The 22645-nt window shown below is 39.7% G+C and overlaps 1 protein-coding gene across 2 annotated transcripts in view; it reads left to right on the top strand.

Moving 5' to 3' along the window:
- Positions 1–22645, top strand: part of lipeb (lipase, hormone-sensitive b) — a 40265-nt gene that overhangs the window by 8946 nt on the left and 8674 nt on the right. For both annotated transcript variants that reach the window (XM_061819283.1, XM_061819284.1), the window contains exons 2-10: positions 3980–4221; positions 6307–6591; positions 8102–8192; positions 11164–11309; positions 13109–13294; positions 15299–15451; positions 17688–17832; positions 18881–19108; positions 19996–20181. In XM_061819283.1, coding sequence (XP_061675267.1) covers positions 3980–4221; positions 6307–6591; positions 8102–8192; positions 11164–11309; positions 13109–13294; positions 15299–15451; positions 17688–17832; positions 18881–19108; positions 19996–20181 — 1662 coding nt within the window. The remainder of the gene's footprint in view (positions 1–3979; positions 4222–6306; positions 6592–8101; positions 8193–11163; positions 11310–13108; positions 13295–15298; positions 15452–17687; positions 17833–18880; positions 19109–19995; positions 20182–22645) is intronic.

Below are 22645 nucleotides of genomic sequence, written 5' to 3'. Positions count from 1 at the left end.
TTTTGACAATGGGGCCATGTTTTTGTGGTTCAACGAACAATAATAGAGTACAGTAAATTGTATGTGGAGCTTCAAAACCTGATACATGGTTGCAGTTCTTCCATTGCAGCACTCAGTTGCTTGGTGTGCAGAGAAGCGTCACCATTTGTACTTTTTGTTTTTTAATTGCCTCCTTCACTTGTATTTGGCTGCGTTGCTTGGTGTGCAGCGGATCTAAATTGTGTATCTGATGTCAAAACGCAGATGTTTCCAATCTACAGCAAAAATAAATTAATTGGTCTAAGTGGCCCAATAGTTTTGGGAGATAGCGTATAAACTGTTTCTAATACTTTGGTGACCTTTAACAACATGCAGCACAATTCTATCCCACTCCAAACTGCGAAATGATTACCTCTATGAGAGTGTCAATCAAACAGTGAATTATTTTGTTTGCTGAGTCAGAGATGTTTATGCAACTAAAGTAATGTATCTCACTGGACTGTGCAGAAGAGCCATCTGTCTGACCTACTCTGGTTAGGAGAGTTGAATGCAGTCTGTTGCTTATTAAACTGTGTAATTTATATTTTGGCTTTATGGGCAAATGGGTTTGACTTTTTCCACTGTGGAACATATTTAAGATTGTACAGCCAAGTCACCCTGAGGCCAACCGCCTATTTTTGTAACTATGCACAACCTTTGTAGTCACATACTTATCTTTAGTGCAGCCACAGTCTCAAAATTGTCCCCCTGTCATGAGATTTGACCAAAAATGTGCTTGGAAGGAATTGTCATTTTATCTGGCACATTAAGATATAACGACAGAGATTGTAGGGAAATTTTTAAAGCCGAAGTTGGTATAATTCGGAATTCGACCCAAATAGCATTCAGAACTGAATATGTTATCAAATTTCAAAGTCTCATTTCAGTGAGCATCAAATGATCATTTTTTTTTCTTTGCTTTCTGTTGGTTTCTTTGCAACACTTACAGTATTCCAAAAAGTGTAAATAACAGTGTAACATGCAGTTACCTCTGTGAACAAGTCAGTCAAGCCAGTGGTTCTCCCTTTCATCTATTCCATGGCTGCTAGCCGCTCCATGATTTATTTAAACGTCTGCTGTTATACCATGTAAGAGGAGCAGCTCGGCAGTGACACATATATCACAGCTCTCATCCACCGCCGAAGAAAAATAGTCAAACCACGGCCACTCTGTTTTTGTTGTCAATAAAGAGATACACATCAATAATAAAAGAGATACACATCGATAATACACTTCAATCTGAAGTTCCAAGTTTCAAGCGAAGGACCCTCATTGGGTCGGGAGAATGGCACGTTCTCAAATGCTCCCCTTTTCTCCGGGGATATCAGAGCAACAGACTACAATAAGCCCTCTTTTATAAACTCTCCGTCAGAAAGCGCTCTACTTTTTCTGGCAACTTTGTTAGTAATGAGATAACTTGTCCTGATGGCTGCATCTCTGGGTGTGCAACATTTCGTAAAAAAAATCCTCATTGGTTTTGTTAGAAATGCATCAGACTCCCTTGCAAACTCTTTATCAGACAGGTTTCTGTATCTATCCTCGTTTGGTCATGTAGTGGCAATTCAAATTGCTGACTTTTGACATAGCGACCTGTGTACTACAAATTAAGCACACAGCTTTACCTTTTAACTTTTTGTAAAGAAGTATTTAACCAATACAGTAATGATATCCAGTAATGAGATAACTGGCGCAACCCGATGACAGGAAACCAGGACAAAGCACCTGTACAAAATAATAGTGTCTAGAATGTCTTCCTTTAAACAAGATGTCTTGGAAGGTTGACCGCATCTTATGTTTAGGCTTCTTGTCTTTGCATTCAGTAGGCTTTATCATGTTGTACCAATAAATGATATACAGTGAAAAAGAGAACTAAGTTTCTGCCTCTTTAGTTCAGTTATATTTACACTTGTATGACTGTTAAAAATGTTGTTACTTAACAAAATTTCTGTTAAAAAGTGAACCCCCCATCTAATATTAATTTTAATTGACTATATTTCAAATGTGTTGTTTTTTTTAATTATCTTTCAACCAAAAATCTGATTGAGATGACTTCATATGAATATCCCAGTTGTGAGAAGTCATGGGACGAAAAGAAATTCCAGCATATGTGTCTTTCTTTGGCACTTAATCTATTTGATTACAGTTAGCGTAGCTTGAATACTATTGGCAAGGCGGACCTAACCACATCATTGTGACCAATCACCAAGGCCAAATAACCACAAAGTCTTTCTAATCATCCCTTAGCCAGTGCCTCCAGGGCTCAGATGCCCTCAATAACTTAGATCATTCAGCATAGAATGTCAGTATTACAGCATGTTATTGCCACATATCTACAGTATGTATAAAAAAAGTGTCTGTTGATGGCTAATGATAACCGTTTGGCTTGTGGCAGGTTCCTTAGGAGTGATGTACAGTGCTGCTTATCACTCCCTTCTCCCTTCTCAAACTGTTATAGTACTGTTAAACTTTGTTTAAAATCACTTGAACCATTGTAAATATGCAAAAATAGCCCAACTGAACTAAAACCAAGGAACCATAATGAGAGCCATTATCCTCACATGGAGAAAACATGGAACAGTGGCGAACCTTTCCAGGAGTGGCTGGCCTACAAAGTTTACTCCAAGAGAACAGCGATGAGTCATCCAAGGAGGCCTCATAGGACCTTCTTATTATCTTAAACAAAAAAATGGAGAGGTTTAGTCAACTTCCAGAATAATCTGATTGCAGATGACCTTAAAGAGGACAGTCATGCTTGAAAACCCTCAATTTTTTCTGAATTCAAACGATTTTGCAAGAGTGGGCCCAAATATTTCCAGAGATATTTACAATTGTTTGATGATGTTAAACATTAAAGTTGGGAATTTATATAAACAGAAACTAATTTGAGAAGGTGACCCATTCTTTTTATGGCACTGTATAAGAAGATATACAATAAATACAGGGTGAATCAATATTGATATGGCTCTAACATTTTTGGATTAAAATTATTTTAATTAGTGTGACATTTCTTGAGTGAATTCAGAATCAGTTTTATGGCCAAATGTGTAAAAACACACAAGAAATTTTTCTCCGGCAGTTGGTGCTGCCCTGGTATGACATTCACAACAAAGAACAAGGAACCACATAGCAACAAGAACAAAGAACAAGAGACATTTCTGTTTATAGGAACTTTTCCTTATAAGACGGGCAACATAGAAAATCTATGTGTGTTAACAATGTCAATTGTGCAAAGGGAGCAAAGTGATGAATCATGTGGTCTACAAAAAAATATATATTTATATAAATGAATATAAAATATATATATATATCAATATGTTACTAATACTGATTGGACCAGCAGAATTTGAGTGAGTGTCCCAACATGGCACAAGGCAGAAAAATAGGTTTGCTGATCAGGAATTTAATGATCACAAAGCATATTTGATCAAATTGTAACCCGTGCTTGAATTATGCAAGTACAATTTTATCAATTGACCACAAATATTTTTCTCAAATTGCCTGCCCGAAGACAGCTGGGATATGCTTGAGCACTCCCATGACTCTTGTGAGGATAAACGGCTCAGATAATTGATGAATGTCTGTATCAATGGCAAACGAAGGGTAGAGTGCTGTTGAAACCAATCCGAGAATGAGTTCAGTGGCCTTCCTTATCGAATACATTACCAGAAGCACTCCCAGCTGTTTGTGTCAGCCCCTCATGGGCATCCCTGCGGGACCCTTATTAGTGTTTGTTTTGATGTTATTGTCTGTCTGTCAAAAAAAAAAAAAAAAAGCCTTTGAACTCTGCATTCATCCATTGAACTGCTGTTGGGCTTTCAGTGGATTTTTGGCTGCTTTAGTTGGATTTTAGCCGGGTTTCCGGCCTCCGGTTTGTGTTTTTCATGCACACATGCATAAAAATGTCCGCTACAGCAAAATGCGTCTCAGTAATAATTTGACTGGGTCTCTTTTTATCTCGTAGTGATGGACACCAAAGCGGTTTTTGTGGCTCTCTACAATGTCTGCGAAGAGAATGCCACCTTCTTCTCAGGAGGGTCCAAAGGACCACAGAGTGACGCAGCCCAACGACTGGTGGACACCTTGAAGCTAATCCAGGAGCACGCCCGCAGTCTAGAACCCGTCATCTCCGGCTTCGCCGCGGTCTACCACCATTTTGACTTTGACCCTCACATACCGGCCAATGGCTATCGCTCGCTTGTCAAGGTAGACGCACCCCTGCAATCTACCCTATAGACCCTCTAAAATAAAGTTTAACATTTTTATATTCTAAAAATAAAGTAATATTTTTTCCCAAATTGACTAACTATGCACCCTCTTCAATGTGCAAATGAAGTTGCATTGGTGCATCCACTGTCTACTTCACATACCCTCCAAACAAACCGCCAATGTGAAATGTGCAGTTATTCAAATGACAACCCTTTAAATCTTATGCACCTGATGGAGGTCTCATCACATTTTGGGGAAATCCCCGTTATAGTTCACACTTTTTATTGACTTTCTAATCCACACACTAAAAAAGGTTAACTACTGTATTGGCCCTCAGTTGCTGGCCATTAGTCCCACTGTCCACTGTGTGAACTTTTGTGGCCCTTTCTGAGATTAGATAAGATGTTCTCAGAGGACCCACATGGGCCTTAGGCATGCTTAACTTTGCACAGCACAGTGTTTATGGGAGGCATGCCTGAATTGAAAAAATGCTTTCCTTTGCTCTGTGTATCTGGTCGGGGCAGCAGGTGCAAAGCAGGACCATGCCAACAATATGCTGACAGCCTCTTGCTGGGTCACTGAGTTTATGGCTGCCAATGTGCAACTGAGCACACAAATTTGAAGAGTGCTCCCCAAGTGTTATGGCTTTTGGTAAAGCAGACAAAGCCATTATTAGTCAGACGTTGAAAAATGTAATGAATGCATAACTGAAGTGATGGACACAATGTTTTATGGCAAACAAAAAGAGGCCAATGCCTTCTGAGCAACTAAATGCACTGAAATAGTGGATGATGGTCCAAAAACGGTGATGGAGTTTAAAAATGCATTTCCTTAGCTCTGGATGATAATACTCAATTAATGATATTTGTGAGGTATTATGTATGATCAATGAAATTGGGAGTTTACTATCCATCCATCCATCCATCTTCTTAGCCGCTTATCCGTTCATGTTGACTGCATCATCCACAGAGGTGTTTGCACTGTAGGCAAAGGAACCTGTGACGCTCTTGAGGTGGTCCAGCACAATGCGTTCAAGGGACTTCAATGCCTCAGATGTCAAGGCTTGTAATCATTCAGACCCAAGATTATAATAGAAGATGATGGCTATTTAATAGAAATTTCAACTGGACAAATTAGGTTTTAAAGGGAAGTGCCAAAGATGAGAGGACAGAAAGAACAATAAACAGGATACTAATTGTAAAATAAGCAAATGAAATCGTTATATGCATACAATCATCATGACACATTGATTTTGGTTGGATTACAGTTTTAGTCTAACAGACACTTCAGTTTGGGAAACCTTGTCCTTTGTTCAGTCCACAGTAAAAAATTGCTCTCCCGCCCCTCATTGGGGTGACACATTATTTCAAGGTCAGCTCGATTGTTTTCCACATTTATTTTGTGTTGCTAATCAAGTTACAGAAACTCTTGCTCCAGCAATACAGTCCATCTCTAACCCCCTATACATATTGTATTTTATCCCAGTTATTGATGAAACACGCTGACCTTCGAAAGCTTCAGCCCCACCACAAGTGTCTGAGCAGATCTGAGCTGGGCAGCAAATTAATGCCTTTCTTTGTTTACCAAAATGAATCCTCACACTCCCACAAATGTCCCAACTAATATGGGCAATAATCGACTGCTAGAAATATCAAGCTTTTCACGTTTGCTTTCATGCAGCACAAGTTCTATGGTATCGTGCTAAATCTTCAACTGCCAATTTGTCAAAGTGAGTGCAAATAGTTGATTATATTTGCTCTCTGATTGGCAGACCAGTTCAGGATATACCCTGCTTCTCACCTCTAGTGAGCTGGGATAGGTTCCATCACACCCGCGACCCTAGTGAGGGTAAAGCACCGTGGAATGAATTAAATAAAAAAAAAAATAGGGTGAACCTGATGAACCATTTGTGTTATGCATGGCAAAGAGGCTACCAAAAATTGAAAAAAATTCAAAACACCCTTCAACCTTGAAATGCTGAATTTCTGAGATGTGATGATGGTTTGAATTCGTTTGACTTTTGTAGCAGAATTCGTAGCATATTTTCAATAGCCGCTCCAACATCAGCCTTGCTTGTTGCAGGTGGTGCGTTGCTGCCTCCTCCATATTATCCACAAGGGCCGCTACATCACTGCCAACCGCCGCAGCATCTTCTTCCGTGTGTCCCACAATGCCGGTGAGATAGAGGCTTACTGCAATGCCCTGTGCCAGCTGCGGGCACTGCTCTACCTGGCGCAACGCATGCTGCACGACAACAACCACGGTGACCTCTTTTTCCACGATGAAACCGGTCTCAGCGAGAGCTTTGTGCGGGAATACAGTTCTATGCACAAGGGCTGCTTCTACGGCCGCTGCCTGGGCTTTCAGGTGGGATCATGGAAAAAATAAGCTGTATGTTGGGTTAGGAAATACGATCAACAAAATTTCATGTTTGACTAAATTATAGTGTGTCATTAGATTATGACCTATTGATGCTTATTATAGTCCCTCCACTACTTGCCTGGAATTCCAATTAAATTTTTCTCATCTGAAGTACTAAAGATCTGACTTCCAAGTTTTCTAGTGCAGTGTTGACAAAACATTCTTGAGCCAAGACATATTTTACTCATTTTGAAATGTACATTAGAAGAAATCTTATGGCACATCCCAAAAAAAAGCACAAAAAAAGTGAACATACTGGTTAATTATACCCTCTGCTGTCTCGTGGAAAATAATTTGATTATTATGCCCATCATGATATGGCAGTGTCTTGACTCATGAGTTTAACCCGTTTTGTAATCAGACATTAGAGAAACAACTTGTATCACTAATTGATTGCTGCATATCTCTACTTGTAGCTGACACTTCATTCCACCCACAGCAAGCCTCGTGGCTCCTATAAGTTCAATTCTTTCCTTGAACAGACTCTTAACTCGAAAGACTCGTTTCTCAACTCAATATTCTTTTTTGAAATGAATGAAGCCTCCCATTAATTATATCATTTTATGTCTTGTAGTTTGTTGTATTATATATTATAATATTGTACTTAAATTGTAGCACATACATATTTAGAATATAGCATCACAAACAATTAAATAAAATGTAAAGAATTAAACAGCTTGAGCATAATGAATTAATGCTGCAATCCAATTCATTATGTTACTCCTGCTTTGTGAGGCAGCATAACATAGGCACACGCGGAGAATAGTACTTATACTTATTACTTCAATTAAAATGATGTATTATCAGAACATTTTCATAGAGAGTGAAGAATCTATCTCTATACCGGTTTATGAAATTTTTACATTTTTTTTTCACCTTTGTTTTTTTTCAATTGATTTAGGACAATTTTGCATCGCTAACAGGTGTTCAGGTCAGATTCTTATGCAAAGATGTTAAACATTGATTAATCAAATGTTACAAACTTTGCTTACTGTAAATTGAACAGTAAACATTGTTCAAAGCTCTGTTTATTTTAACTTCTTAGTCAAAAATATGTAACATGTAAACAAAAATATGGCCATAGTTCAAAAGATTGAGTTTACTGCGCTTGTTGTATCTCAAGTTTGCGCTTGGAAGTCAAATTATAAAAAAAAACTTTTGATTGACTGCTTGTATCTTGAAAATCTTGTAAGCTCAGTCACTTCGTTCTCAAAGCACCACTGTATAAAGAAAGTGGTTTGGCTGACATAGAAGTATGTTTGTTTGCTTGTGGTTTGTAAATCATGTTAAAACTTCGTAAAATAAGTAAGGCATGAACCTGAATGACCTGTGATATTGCGTGGGAGCACTGTATTTTTCAAGCATAAGTTGTAGTCTGGTTCTTGCTTTTAAATGGAAAAAAAACGTATGTATTACAATTGCAGATCATGATTTCTGTTCTTTCGCCCACCCCCAGTTCACTCCTGCCATCCGGCCCTCTCTGCAGACCATCGCCATCGGCCTTGTGGCCTTTGGAGATAACTACAGGCGACATCAGTCTGGAATAGGTTAGCATCGTCGTATTTGTCATTCACGAGTCGGTTTCATCTCACTTCACTGCCTCCCCGCTGCTCCTTGACCCTCCAAACCCTTTCCCTCATCTTTTTATGCTCTGTATTTTATGCATGCTCTTCTATCCTTTTGGAATCTCAGTGGGAATCAGCGGTTAGCTTCATGTTTTAGAATATTTTTCAATCTTGTTGTCAACACCAGACGAGCCATCGATAAATGTTGCTGGGGAACGCAAGGCAGACAGCACTTTGTACTGACTAAATTTAAATTCAGTTCCCTTAGAAATGGGTATGTCTATACTGTAACTGCTATCACAGAGACAAAATTCCAACCAGTTGAAAAGTTTGGGGGTCTGCTTAGTATATCACAGTCCAGTGCATCTTAGAACTACAGGATGGGAATTCAAAATCATGTGGCACAGGAAGGCACGCTCAGTTACTGCCATAGTTTCCATTGTTTTAGATTTATGCCATTTATTTGTTTTGACTTGAGGATCATTTATTGTAGGTACGTCTTACAGTCTCCTGGAAAATTATTGAAATGGCAAGGTCAGTTATTTTTGTTGTCTACTGAAGACATTTGGGTTTCAACTCAAAAGTTGAATATAAGACAAAACTTCATAATCCCAGTTTTCATTTCATGGTATTTACATCTAGATGCGTTAAAACAACACAGGACAGAGCACCTTTTGTCTGAAGCCACCTGTTTTTCAAGTGAGCATAATAATTGGTACAGACATTAATAAACTAACTTAAAGTGCATAACATTTAATATTTGGTGGCATAATCCTTACTAGAAATAACTGTATCAAGTCTGCGACTCATTGCAGTCTGTCTACAAAACCATTTTGTCTGGCAGTTTAAAGAAAAATGAATCAAAACTAATTAGTAGAAGCATCATCTTGCAACAAAACAATGAGCCAAAACACAACACAGGGCTTCATAAGGGGGAAAAAGTGGAAGGTCTTACTCAATGACTGGACCTTAACCCAATCAAGGATGCATTTTACATGGCGAAGACTGAAGGCTGAACCCCCCAGAAACAAACAAAAACTGAAAGAGGCTGTAGTAAAGGCCTGAAATAGCAATTAAAATGAAGAATGCTACAGTCTGAAGTCAATGGGTAGCAGGCTTGATGCAGTTATTGCAAGTCAGAGTTATGCCACAAAGTATGAAATGTCCTTCCTATTAGTTAATTCTATCTGTTCCAATGGTTTTGCCCACTTGAAAAGTCAGTGGTTTCAAACAAAAGGTGCCCTGTCCTGAGTTGTTTAACACATTGAGATGCAAATCCTATGATATGAAAGCTGAAATTGTGAGGTTTTGTCTCCTATTCATCTTTTGATCTGAAACACAATTGTCTTCAGTATACAATAAAAACAAAGGAATTGACCTTGCCATTTCAATACTCTTTTTATCTGTTAATTTGGGTTACATCGTTGGAATAAGAGCAGAACTCTTGTCATAAATTGAGAACCATCCATCCATCTTTTGAGCCGCTTATCCTCACGAGGGTTGCGGGAGAGCTGCAGTCTATCCCAGCTGTCATGGCACATGGAGACAGACAACAGTCACATGCATGTTTATGGAATGTGGGAGGAAACCTCAGTGCCCGGAGAAAACCCACGCAGGCACAGGGAGAACATGCAAACTCCACACAGGCAGGGCCGGGATTTGAACCCTGGTCCTCAGAACTGTGAGGCCATTGCTCTACAGCTCTTCCCCCGTGATGCCTAAACCGAGAACCCTCTGTGTTCATTTCAAACTCACCATAAACCTATATACATTGTAAAAGTAGTTTAAATTAACATAGTATAAACAGAAGTTGGGCATTGTATAATAAAACAGAAGTCAAATTATTTATCTTGCACAGTTTGTGCTGAGGAAAGCATCACAGTTGTTTGCCAGTTGTAAAGCACACCTCCCTTACAGTTCTGAGGTGCTGCTTTTGACTCTAGGCTTAGACCTACCTTTGTGGAGTTTACATGTTTTCCTTGTCCTTGTTTGGGTTTCATTCAGGCTTACATTACAAAAACCCCAATGCTTCTTTTTTTGGAGACTCTAAACTTGTGTGAGTGTGAAAGAATGTATGTCTATCTCTGCCTTCCAATTGGTTGGCGACCACCAAAATATTCCACCTCTAGCCCCAAACTAAGTTGAGATAGGCTCAAGCTCACCCACATCTTAAATGAGGATAAGCTCTGTAGAAAATAGATGCTTGGTTTAAAGATGGGGTGGCAAAGTGGGGCAAGGTAGTGATTCTCTTATGTCATCACTGGTAAGAGTACCAGTGATATTTATGTGATCACAAAAGTATCCCCCTCCCCAAAAAAATAATGAAATGGTTTGAACTCCAAATTGTGTATGTTGTTTGGAGGTGTATGAAAATTCCTCTGTGATTCAACTCACTCATTCTTGTACTCTCTGCTGCACCACAGTGGATGCAGGAACTATTGCACCATATGGTGAGTGAACTGGGCAAAGTTGACCCTTTTTTTCTGATCCTGACAGAGATTCTAAATCTTTAGTCTAAAAGCTTTTGTACTCCTCAACAGAGTAGGCTACCTGCAAAGTATCCTGTGTCTGTGTAGATTTTTTCCTTCATTAGTATTGGCCATCCTCCCTCAGAGACATCTGGAGGCAAAAACACCAGAGGCAAGGCTCTGCATCTAAGTGCCATATGTAGAAAATGCTTTGGTCTCAAAGTTGCATGAGGAGTGTAGACATAAAACATTTATATGATGACAAGGTTGTAGTGCTGTGAGTGAGTATAGTATTGTCTTTTCAATGTTTTGGACAAATCCCAGAGGTGTCGAGATCTGTTCCCTCAAATGAAATGATTTTTACTCACTGCAACACTGGTCGACTTTTTAGCTTTTCTTCACAAGATCTATAGTTTCCCAAACAATAGACGCCACCACGCAATTGAAAAAAATACTCATGTTATATCCACCATCCTTTCCCCAAGGTGTAGCAGCAAGCTCCTTATTTACGTCGGGCAAGTATGCCATCGACCCCGAGCTGAGAGGGGCCGAATTTGAGCGCATCACACAGAACCTTGACGTCCATTTCTGGAAGACTTTCTGGAACATCACAGAGACCGAAGTGCTGTCGGTGAGTGGAGTTGTTGAAAGCTGTTGCCACTTTGCCTGCGCGCTTCGTCACTTTTTGTGACTCATCCTTTCCACCGGCAAAAGTACTGTTTTTAATACCATCATGTACCACAATAGTGAATGGATGATGTAAACCGCTGGTTGATCGTTGAGCGCTATATTGTTTGAGGATGCATGGCTTAGAAATTACCAAAATAGAGTAATTCCTCCCATAGACGCCATCACTCTCCAATACTGAGACCTTGAAGTGTGCAGTATTACAACTTTTTCAAGCTGTAAGCCGCCACTTGATCAATTAAGTCGGGTAATTTGTAAGTTTTCGTACCACTGTATGGCTGGGGGTCCTTTTTTTCCGTCGGTCCTTTCATAAGAGATTTCGACGTTACAAACAACGCGCAATTAAAGAGGCTTTAAACAGGGCCCAAAATGTGGCATGTAAATTACACACCACAGAGAAGTCATTTTAACAAACCTACCACATAATGAAAACATCACTAAGTATAAAAAATCAGGTTTCAAAATTTGGATGATAAGGGCCAACTCTCAGACACTCTGCACGTGTCCAACGGATGCGCCAAAAGGAATCAGACATCAGACATTCACACCTTATACGATGTAAAATCACATTAAGAGGCTCAACTTCAAAATGGAAAGGTTATTATGGCCTAAAATCATAAAAATACACACTGAAGTCAACTTAGCATCATTCTTGGTCAAATAATGCTGAACACGGCAACTGATGACATTGGGATGGTAGTAGGAAGCCCAGGTAGACAGTTGGCACTGCCCCATTCACTCGTATCAAGTAACCCACAAAGCCTTATTGTTTCTATCCATCATTAAATATGCACTGCAGAGTCGTGTAGTTGTGCTGATGTTCAGGTTAACGTTCTCGTGTGTCTTTAAAAAGTCAATCTATCACTTTTTTATTTCACTTATTTTCTCGTTTTTGGGGAGCTTAAAAATGTCATCCAACAAAGATACATTTTTGGGGCGTAGCCACTGTAAGCTTGGAAACTGCATGCTACCGCGGTAAACGGGCCCCATCATTGAAGAACAGCTGAGCAGCAAAAGCAAACGAAATGATGGCACTTTGTATGTATATACGGTAGATGGGGAGGGAACTCTCGCTAGAAAGTATACGCCCCAGCCCCATGACATTGCGGGGCAATGTTTTAGCCCCACCCACAGATCAGGAAAATTCAAGCATTGAAAAAGATGCAGTATTCTCAAAAATTCAACACTATATTGTGTCATTCCATGTTTTGTCATCCCTTATCTTGAAACATTTAATGTATTTAGAAACACGCATATCTGCGTTGACCATGTTTTAGTAGTTTGTGTGGTGGCGTAAGAATACAGGGTCAAGTGACACTTGAAGGCACACTCAGTTTGCACTGAACAAATGCACAAATGTGTTTTTTACTGGATTGTGCCAAATTTATGGCCTAGAGGTTTAATCTACAATTGACTGTGAATATGACTTTGCTAATGCATTTGTGATAAACTCTGGGGGAATCCCCATTTATGTAAAAATTGCCGTTACATCACTGCAGTAGGAATGGAATTCAGTTGTAAATGAAGAACTACTCTTCCACCACCTCACCCTGCTGGTGAAAGTAACCCTCTATTGTTGTGCTTTTGCGCAGACAGTAATAATGGACTCAAATTCAATTCTTTCAGCAGTCTTCATGATTTATTCATGGACTGTAGTTTCTCTTTCTCTGTAGTGAACTCTCCTTGTTACTTCCAATCCCTTTTTCTCAATTTGTTCTCATTGTTCTCCCCTCCGACCCACAGAGTCTGGCCAGTATGACGTCCGCACCAGTCAAAGTGAACCGAGCGCTTTCCGTGCCTCCCGTTCCCTTCGAACTCCCGCTGGCAGCCAATCACCAAGCCTCAGTGACCATACCACCGCCATCGGCGCACATCGGTGCCGCTCCAGTTCAGATGAGGCTCATCTCGTATGACCTGCGGGAAGGACAGGTACCTGTCATGTCATTCGCGGATAACCGAGACTATAATGTCATTTGACTTCACTCAGGCAGTTTTTACTCTGCATGCTTCAAGAGACACAATTCAGTTTGTTTTCTCCCGAGTAGCACAACTGCAAATTGCATAGCAGCGGAAATAGAAACAGAAATACAAGGAATCAGTTCTCTTCAGATTGGAAATTAGTCCTTTTTATGGAAGTAAATTAGTGGCACTAGGATTTGAGTTTGAAATGCCACAGAAAACAGGATTTGAATTTGAAATGTAAAGTGATCACATTTTCAATAGTTGCTGCAATTCGCTGTCTGAAATTCAACTGGCTACAATTCGATGTCTGAAATTGACTGTCTGTGCCACCAAGCAGGGTTACTTCAGGTCAGAACCAAACACCCAGCCAATCGCACTTACGCTTTCTCAGTCACGTGACGTCACATACTAATGAAGCGTAACTGTAATTTCAGAAGGCGAATTGTAGCAACTATTGAAAATGTGATCGTGTTACATTTCAAATTCAAATCCTCTTTTCTGTGACATTTCAAATTGAAATCCTGGTGGCACTAATTTACTTCCATACCTTTTGCATTTACTCCAATTTTTAGGTGTTAATTCAAGGGAGCTCATTTCACGCCTCACGCCAATACAATCCACTTCATCTATATAGCACAATTTAAAAAATACAAGGGTCTCTTAAGTTCTGTACAATCTAATAAAAACAGAGTAAAAACACAAAATGGTGGATGATAAAATGACAAACTGCATTGAAATGTATGGAATGTAGGAAATGCGTGAACGATTTTAATTCACATTTCTCATATTTACTGATGCACCATGGAGCCAGTATTTCATTCCAAATACTAGAAAAAGTTGATTTGGTGAAATATGGCACCTTGAAAGTTCTGTAATGCCTTTGAAAGTGGGTAAGGACAGTCACAGTCACGGATGCACTTTTTGGTGTTTATTGAAGAGGATGTTGACAGGCCACATCTCACCCCCAGAGGCTCACATGTGTGCTTACATTATCAACTAGTCCAGCTCCTATCGCTCACGAGATCATATCCTTTAAAGTCATATATGCAACACATAAATATGACAGTATATGTAGTAATTACACTTTACAAAACCAGTTTAATTCTTCATTTTCTTTTTTATTTTGATTAAATGTTTATATAATTGAATGCTATTTGTGTTTATTCAGAACACAGAACAAAATGTTTTTAGGTGATGGGAACAGCTGAATGGCATTTAAATTTATTTCAATGAGTTATATTTTTTTTTATATTTGAGTAAATTTATTTACATCCTTGGTCACCGAACATATTCAACTCTTAATCAAAGGTACCACTTAACGGTCAAAAAAATTGGATATAAGCATTAACATCAGAATTGGGCACTTGGCGCTGCATTGTAAAGTCAGTCTTAATAGTTGTTTGACCTAGTTTAACACTGTTTCATTCACAGGATTTTCTCTGCAAATCTTGTATATTCAAGTGATGATAAATTCAGAAAACATGTTTGTTAGAGTTGGAATTTCGTTGACAGCTTCTCCCAGTTGCCTCCACACATAATCCCCTTCTCTTTCATCGTCGTCACTACCACTTTTTCAGCTCTCTCTCGCTTTCGCTCTCTCACTCTCGTTTTCACTGGCTTGCTCACTCCCCCTTATCTCGCTCATCCTCCTTGTTTGGAGCCTGGCACATAACCAGACAAGCAATTTAGCAAACGCCTCAAAGTCATTGATCTCGCAAAAACTAAAACACCGCGGCGTTTTTACAGTGTCACAAAATTACAAGACTGCATCACCGGCAAAAAAAAGCCTTCCTTGTTTGTGTTGCAGAATGAGTGCATGTTCTTGCAGGTGCACAGCAGCTAATCCCGCTCTCTGTGGGGCCATAACACTCACAGTAAAACAAGCTGTGTTTACAACTTGTCCTAACGTGATCCTTTAAACTTACTCTTAAAGGAATGTTCATTTCTTCTGTTCTCTCTTTCTCTCTGCAGGATAGCGAGACACTGCTATCGCTCACTCGCTCTGATGCAGGCGCCATCTCCCTCTCGCTGGGGATGAAGACCAAGCGGCTGCCCTCATCCCCCTACCTACTCATCCACTTTCACGGCGGAGGCTTTGTGGCACAGACCTCCAAATCCCATGAGGTACAATTATTTATTCACCCCCCTCTCCCCTCCAACAAAACCTATGCACAAAGGCAAAGATGAGTTATTTCACTGCAGATCTCATCTGAGATGTCATCTGAGAATGGGGTCAGGTTATAAGTATATTATTATTAGTCAGTATTTGAAAAGTAGGATAACCTTTATTGGACCCACAGGCAAATTTTTCCATTATTTCAGTACCGATATTGGATATCGGAATAGGAGCTATATGAAGCATGCAAGAGAAGATAAATATACCAGTATGTTCACAAAATAGAAATCTAAACTATTGTGTAGGGCTTACACAATTAATGGAATTTGAATCTTGATCGCAATTAAATGTCCCTGATCATCAGTGATTTTTGTTTTTATTTATTTATTTTTACATTTTAAAATGTAGGCACCGCTGCATATGGATAAAGTGCTTCATATGCAGAGGTGCTCGCAACCTGGTCAACCAGCCACTAAGGGGTAATCACATGGCTTAATGTCAGTGCCACTGCCAGTGCCCCATCACACTTTGTAATAGCACTTTTTTCAGTTAGCCTATGGTAAAGTAGAATTTGTTATTGTCTAGCATTTAATCTCATTTAAAGATTTATTTTTGCACTGAAAACTGTTACATATTGTTTGTTACATTACAAGAGATTGAAAAAAAACCAACCTTTTTTCCAAACAAGAAATGATTGTGTGTGGTAATCATGATTACAATATTTGTCAAAATAATAGTGATTATTTTTGCAATAATCATGCAGCGCTACTATTGTCCATGTATAAACTATCCAATTAAATCTATCAGCAATGTTATTTGTATCCTTAACGTTTCCTCAAAGTATAATAAACAGCAAGAGACTCGATACCTTGATCTCATGCTTGTGCTCTCTGAGGTGACTAAATTTCGACAGGTTGCCAGGTCATATCTCTTTCCCACATAAAGTTGCCTGGGTTGCATTTGTGACACCTGCGCCAGTCAAGATACACCAGATGCTCTGGTGAGGCTTACTACATGATGCTGACTGGCATTGAAAATTAATGACTTGTGCTCACTTTTGCAATCCCTCTGCTCCACCATTGTGCAGCGTTGAAGAGCAGATGTGTGTTGTTCTTGGTTGACAGGAAGTGTGTGCACCAGAAGGGTTTCTGGAGTCATGTAAAATTAACCAGCCACACGAATGCACACACACACAGACACACACACACACGCACACACATGCCCTTTATCTCTTGACTATTGGGCCATTTGTTTTGCTCACTTCGAGCTAGTGGGATGTTCTTGACTGCCAGAGGAACTCATAATCTCTGACAGTCACTTGAGCAATCACTGTTCCCACACATCAACTGAACACTTCAGAACCCTGCCACCATCTCATGAGATTCAATAGAAGGGCTGTGCCTTTTTAAAGGTAGGAATGAACCAATTTGATCGACAGTGTCACAGAAGTGACACCTATATTTTTTAAATACTATACTTTGTTTATTATTGTGCTTATACTTTTTAGTGGTTTAGGAACTACCCTGCATCATAAATACAAAGATATATACATATTAGTAACATTCCAGCAAAAAAAATTAATAACTTATCTGGAAAAAAAATCCATAACCTATTGACAAAATGATAAGTAATTTACATACTTTCTGTTGGATAGCGACGATATACAGGTAGTGCATGCCTGTGTCAAAATTGAGGATTATTTGTAAAATCTGAATTTTTGTATTGGATGTCATTATTGTATTGTTCATGCTTTCCTCTACTGACTGCACAGACTCAGTTGACTGTACTGTGATTAATTATTTTGACAGCAGCACTCTCTAAGTCATAGCTGAATTGTGGAGCTGCTGACTCGCCACTAAGTGATAACTCTTTTCCCTTGACATGAAAAAATACTTATGGCAACCTTTGAGGTCCTACATAATCTGCCAGCACCCCCTTCTTGTCTTTTTTTTTTTGTGTTTTCATCAAATAAGGACGTCTTTTGTTAGTGATGCACACACAGAAAATGGAGGTGACCGCAAGGTCCAGCTCGTCTCTGTCTATACAATAAAACTTGATAGCTGATAGACTACATTGCAGGGACCAATCATTTTCATAAGTTTTATGTTCACTTTTTCACCGCGACCTCATCTCCCTTCTCTTCCTTTCTGCTTTATCTTAGGAGCTGTTGTTTCTCATTGCTTAAACAGCATTTTAAACATTCCCTTTGGTCTCTCCTTCCATTTGCCCCATCTTCTTGTGCAGCCCTATCTGAAGAGCTGGTCCCAGGACCTGGGTGTCCCCATTCTGTCGGTGGACTACTCCCTGGCCCCCGAGGCCCCCTTTCCACGGGCCCTGGAGGAATGCTTCTATGCGTACTGCTGGGCTGTCAGGAACCACCACCTTCTAGGTGTGTACACTAAGCAGCTCAGTGCACCATTAACACTAGTATTTTGCCCATCCATCCACTTTCTAGACCACTTGTCTTCATTGGGTGAGCTGGAGGCCATCCCAGATTACTTTGGGTGAGAGGTAGGGTACACACTGCACTGGTTGCCAGTCAGTGACAGGGCACATAAGTATTCAAATGCACCTACAGAGATACGGGCAATTTAGTATTCAATGAACTGAACATAGATATTTTTGGATCGTAGGAAGGAGCCAAAGTACCCGGAGAACACCTCTACAAAGATGGAAAGAACATACAGACTCCACACACAAAAGCTGGAGCCAACAGTTAGACCCTGAAACTCAGAATTACAAAGCAGACATGTTAAACACCAGGACACTGTTCTGCCCCCAGTGTTTTTCATCCATTTTAATTATACAAAACATTTTCCCACAGGAAATATGTAAAATCAATTAATTCCTCAAATTATTGCTATCATGAAACCTGTATTCATTGAAAACATGTTTTCAGTAGCATTTTAACATGACTGTTAAAACATGCAAATAAGTTAAATACTGTGTAGTAAACCTATAATTAAATAATACTACTCACCCATTAGAGAAGAGCCCAGTGCAATACAGTCACCCACAGGATCGGTGATGTGGTGCCCATTTATACTCGTACATACATACAACAAAAGCAGTGATTTATTGATATGGTGGGAATATATATTTACTTATTTATTTCCCCCTCCCATCCATTTTGTTTTCAGATATCTGTGGAAGTTGATGCAAGTTAATGCTGGTGGGGAAAAAAAACACAAAACCAAAAAATAAAACATGCTCTTAAAACTTTTATTTTTTTCATGTCAGGAGAAATCCCAGACAAATCCCAGAATGATACATATGTTATGAAAAATGTCATTGTCATTTGCTTTTTGTAAAAAAAAAAAAAAAAAAAAAAAAAAACCCTGAAACCAGAAGTTTTTTTTTTAAGCCCATATCGAGGCGTACCATTAACGTAACATTTTGCCACCTTTTTCATTCATTTCATTTTTCTGTTCATCCAGGGTGGACTGGGGAGAAAGTGTGTCTGGCAGGTGACAGTGCCGGGGGAAACCTGTGCGTGACCACGTCGCTGCGCGCCGCTGCCTACGGTGTCCGCATGCCAGACGGCCTTGTGGCCGCCTACCCGGCCACGCTACTGACAGCCTACGCCTCGCCTTCCCGTCTGCTCACCCTCATGGATCCCATGCTGCCGCTCAGCGTCCTCTCCAGGTGTCTTAATGCGTATGCAGGTGCGTGTCTTACTGTGTGTTTTCATTTTAGAATGAGTCATCTGGATCTGAATTTGAATACAGTGTATCATCAGTTTGTGATGGTGTTCTGTTCCTATGGTGATCACTAAAATGAAATTTTTTTATGCAAGTCTGAACGGGCCTTAGTCTACCACTAGCTTACGGTAACATAAATTGATACTATTAGTCAGTCACTCTCCATGGTCTATTATCTTTAAAAAAAATACCCAATCTAAAGTGTCGCAAATCACTTCAGAGTAAATCTTTTACCTCTGTTGGAGATTTTGTCTCAGAACTCTACTGGTGACACCTTTGTCTCGCTATGTTTTCAAACTTGGTTTCATCCGACCATAACACACATTTTCCCACCTGTCTTTGGGAGATGTCTTAATGGTCCAGTGAAATTAAGGTTGAACTTTTGGGCCATACTGTATTTCGAAAAGGTATGTTTGCTGCAAACACAAAACTGCTCATTACCACTATAACAGCATAATACTTTGATGTGTTTTTTTTCTTCAACTGGATCCTAGGGCCAGAGTTTTAATATTTGAAGTGGTAACTTTTTTAAAGATTTATATGGCACTTGAGAAACAAAAATGTTGCTTGTCATAAGGTTTTATGATGCCGATTAGTTTAATGCATCAACATAAATTCCATTTACGTTTGTGTCTTGTAATCACTCTAAAATGTATCATCCCCAGTTTGACTTCAACTCTCTTTTTATTCATTAAAAAATAAACCCAAAGAGGATTGCTCATGAAGGAGTGAACAGAAATGTTTAAAAAAGTAATTATTGTTTTTTTCTTAAATAATTGACTTCTATTAGCGTTCCTCATTAATTCCTGAATATAACACACACCCCTGTTTCCCCATCGCACCCCTACCAGGTAATGAGCCGCACACAGAGAAGCAGGTGGAGAAGGTGAGCACACTCAGCATGGTGAAGAGAGACACAGCCCTGCTGCTTCGAGACTTCAGGCACGGCGCGTCCAACTGGATCCACTCGCTACTGGATTCCAACAGAACCGCCAACCCGCCTGGGACTGGTGCAGAGCCGCAACCAGAAGCCACTGGTAAGATGATGTTTATAAAGCAGGGACCCCTGGCTAGTCTAATGGCAGTCTTTCGTGATAAAACCGAGATGAATAGGGGAAATTGCAAGGTGGGATGTATAAAATTGATTTTAATCAGTCACCCAGAGAGGAGGAACATTGAGGAACAGGCATGTCATCTGATGTTGCTTATTCAACCTTCACATTGGCCAAAATGTGCTTCAGAGCTGACCAAACGGTTTTCTTTGTCGCCGTCAGAGTCATAAGCCCCTGCCATTTTCTAATCCAAACTTGTAAACCTATTTGAACATAGAAAATAAATTGCAAGCATAACACGTATCAAAAAGTACTGTATGTATTGTAGTCTGCGTACGTGCATGTGCTGTAAGAGGCGAGGCCACATGGGGTGACCTATATAACTTTGACATGTTTGCATGAGTGACTGTGCATAAACTGGCTGACATCAGCTTTTGCATGAATGTTTTTCTCAGTGTTTAATAAATGGTTAAAAAGTGCATTGGTGATGATGGCTCTCCTTTCCCACAGGCAGGAGCATTATAATAAAGATGCTGACCAACAGACAACAGCTCTGGTAGACATTGCTGCAGTCAGCATGCCAACTGTGCAGTCCCTTAAATCTTGCAAATTTTGTGGAAAATGTGACAAACCTGCATATTTTAGAGAGCCATTTTATTGTGGACAGGAAGGCACACCTTTGCAATAATGCTGCCTAACTAGCATTTTAATTTGCCCTACCTGTTAGGTGGATGGATTATCTCAGAAAAGAAGATTAGTGCTCACTCACATAGATGAAAACAGATTTGCAACCAAAATTTAAGAGAGAGCCCTTTTGTGCAGTAAGAAAATCTATTAATGTTTTGAGTTCACCTCATGCAAAATGAGAGCAGAAATATTTTTGTGTTCATATTTATTTTTAGTTTTCAATAAAAAGTGTCACTTAAAAAAGAAAGTACAATATAGCAGGGATGCAAACAATGAAACGCAATATAGTAGGTGAAGCCTCTACCCAAAATGTACAAATATAAAGAAAAGCAAAAGTGTGGGTGTGAAGCACCTTGCAGTGTGTGTTATATGAAGTGGCTATTATGAGAATGATACTGGAATAGTTTTGCTGCATCCGTGGGTTCACTCAGGACAGACATCAAGACATGTCAGCAGACCGGCCTTTCATTTACTCTTCACAGCAAAAAGAAAGACCATAATGAATAGCAAAACAAAAAGTCTTCCCAAACCGAGGGAAGGCTGCCCTTCCATCACTCGTGAATCGGATGCAAGCCAGCTGCCAAAGTTGTCCTCCTTGTCTGACCGAGCTCAGTAACTGCTCGCTGGAACACTTCTACAAGAGTAAAAGAGGATAGCAATAAACTCTGATAGAACACCTGTCACAGCCAACTCACCCAACACAACTCACAAGAACCCTCCCCACGCCAATCTCTCGTCCTGTAGCCAATGGTAGATCACGCCCACCTCTACAGACACATCTACTCCACAGTCCTTTTTTTCCTCAATATAATTTTATGGTACCCAAAATGAAAACGAGAGAAAGAAAAGCAAAATTCTGGCTGCGTGCAAAAAAGTTTTGGAAATACTATGAGTTTGACTTGAACATTTTTAGTGATCCAAGCTGTCATTTGGCTCATTTGTTCTCGTCTTAATTTATGACTAAATATTTGAGATGCGTTTACACTTCAGACTGCTCGACTTTGTTACCAGTAAGCTTCACAGCATGCAGCCGCTATCAATTCACATTGGAAAGACTGTCAGTTGGTGGTGGTCATGCACCTTTAAGCTGGTTTTCCAACCGCCCAACAGAACGACAACAAGGAAGGACAAAATACTGTCGTAGAGTTGTTTTATGCTTGCATTTTTTTATGCTTGCTGGCTATGTAAATTGCAAATTTTATTAATGTTTTTATTGTACACTATATACAATACTGTTGAGGGCAAGTTTTCGTGTGAAAAATTTAAAAAATAATTGTTGTTTGGAGACACTGAATTGGGTTAGTTGCATTTCCATTCATTTCAAATAGGGAAAGATGATTTGTGATTCGTGTTTTAATTTAGATACAAGCATGGTCCTGAAGCAAATTAAAATTGTATCTCAAGGCACCACTTTTTTTTGGGCAACCAGAATTACTGAGGAAAAAGCATAGTGCACAGAAAAACCTCTATATATTATTTGTGTGGGGGGGGGGCGTTATGTGGCTTAAAAATGGCTGCTTTCTGTGATACAAATCTGTCATTATTACATTATTACATTTAGAGGTTACAAGAGCCTGCATGGCGGCAGGGTGGAGCAGCCGTACAGCGTTGGCCTCACAGTTTTGAAGACTAGGGTTCAATCCCGGCCTTGCCAGTCTGGGGTTTGCATGTTCTCCCGTGCCTGCAAGGGTTTTCTCCGGGCACTCCGGTTTCCTCCCGCATCCCAAAAACATGCAACATTAATTGGACAATCTAAATTCCC

Source organism: Syngnathoides biaculeatus, chromosome 5, assembly GCF_019802595.1.
Source record: "Syngnathoides biaculeatus isolate LvHL_M chromosome 5, ASM1980259v1, whole genome shotgun sequence".
Classification (NCBI taxonomy): Eukaryota; Metazoa; Chordata; class Actinopteri; order Syngnathiformes; family Syngnathidae; genus Syngnathoides; species Syngnathoides biaculeatus.
Note: the sequence above shows the minus strand (reverse complement) of the source record. Positions and strands in the feature narration are given on the sequence as shown.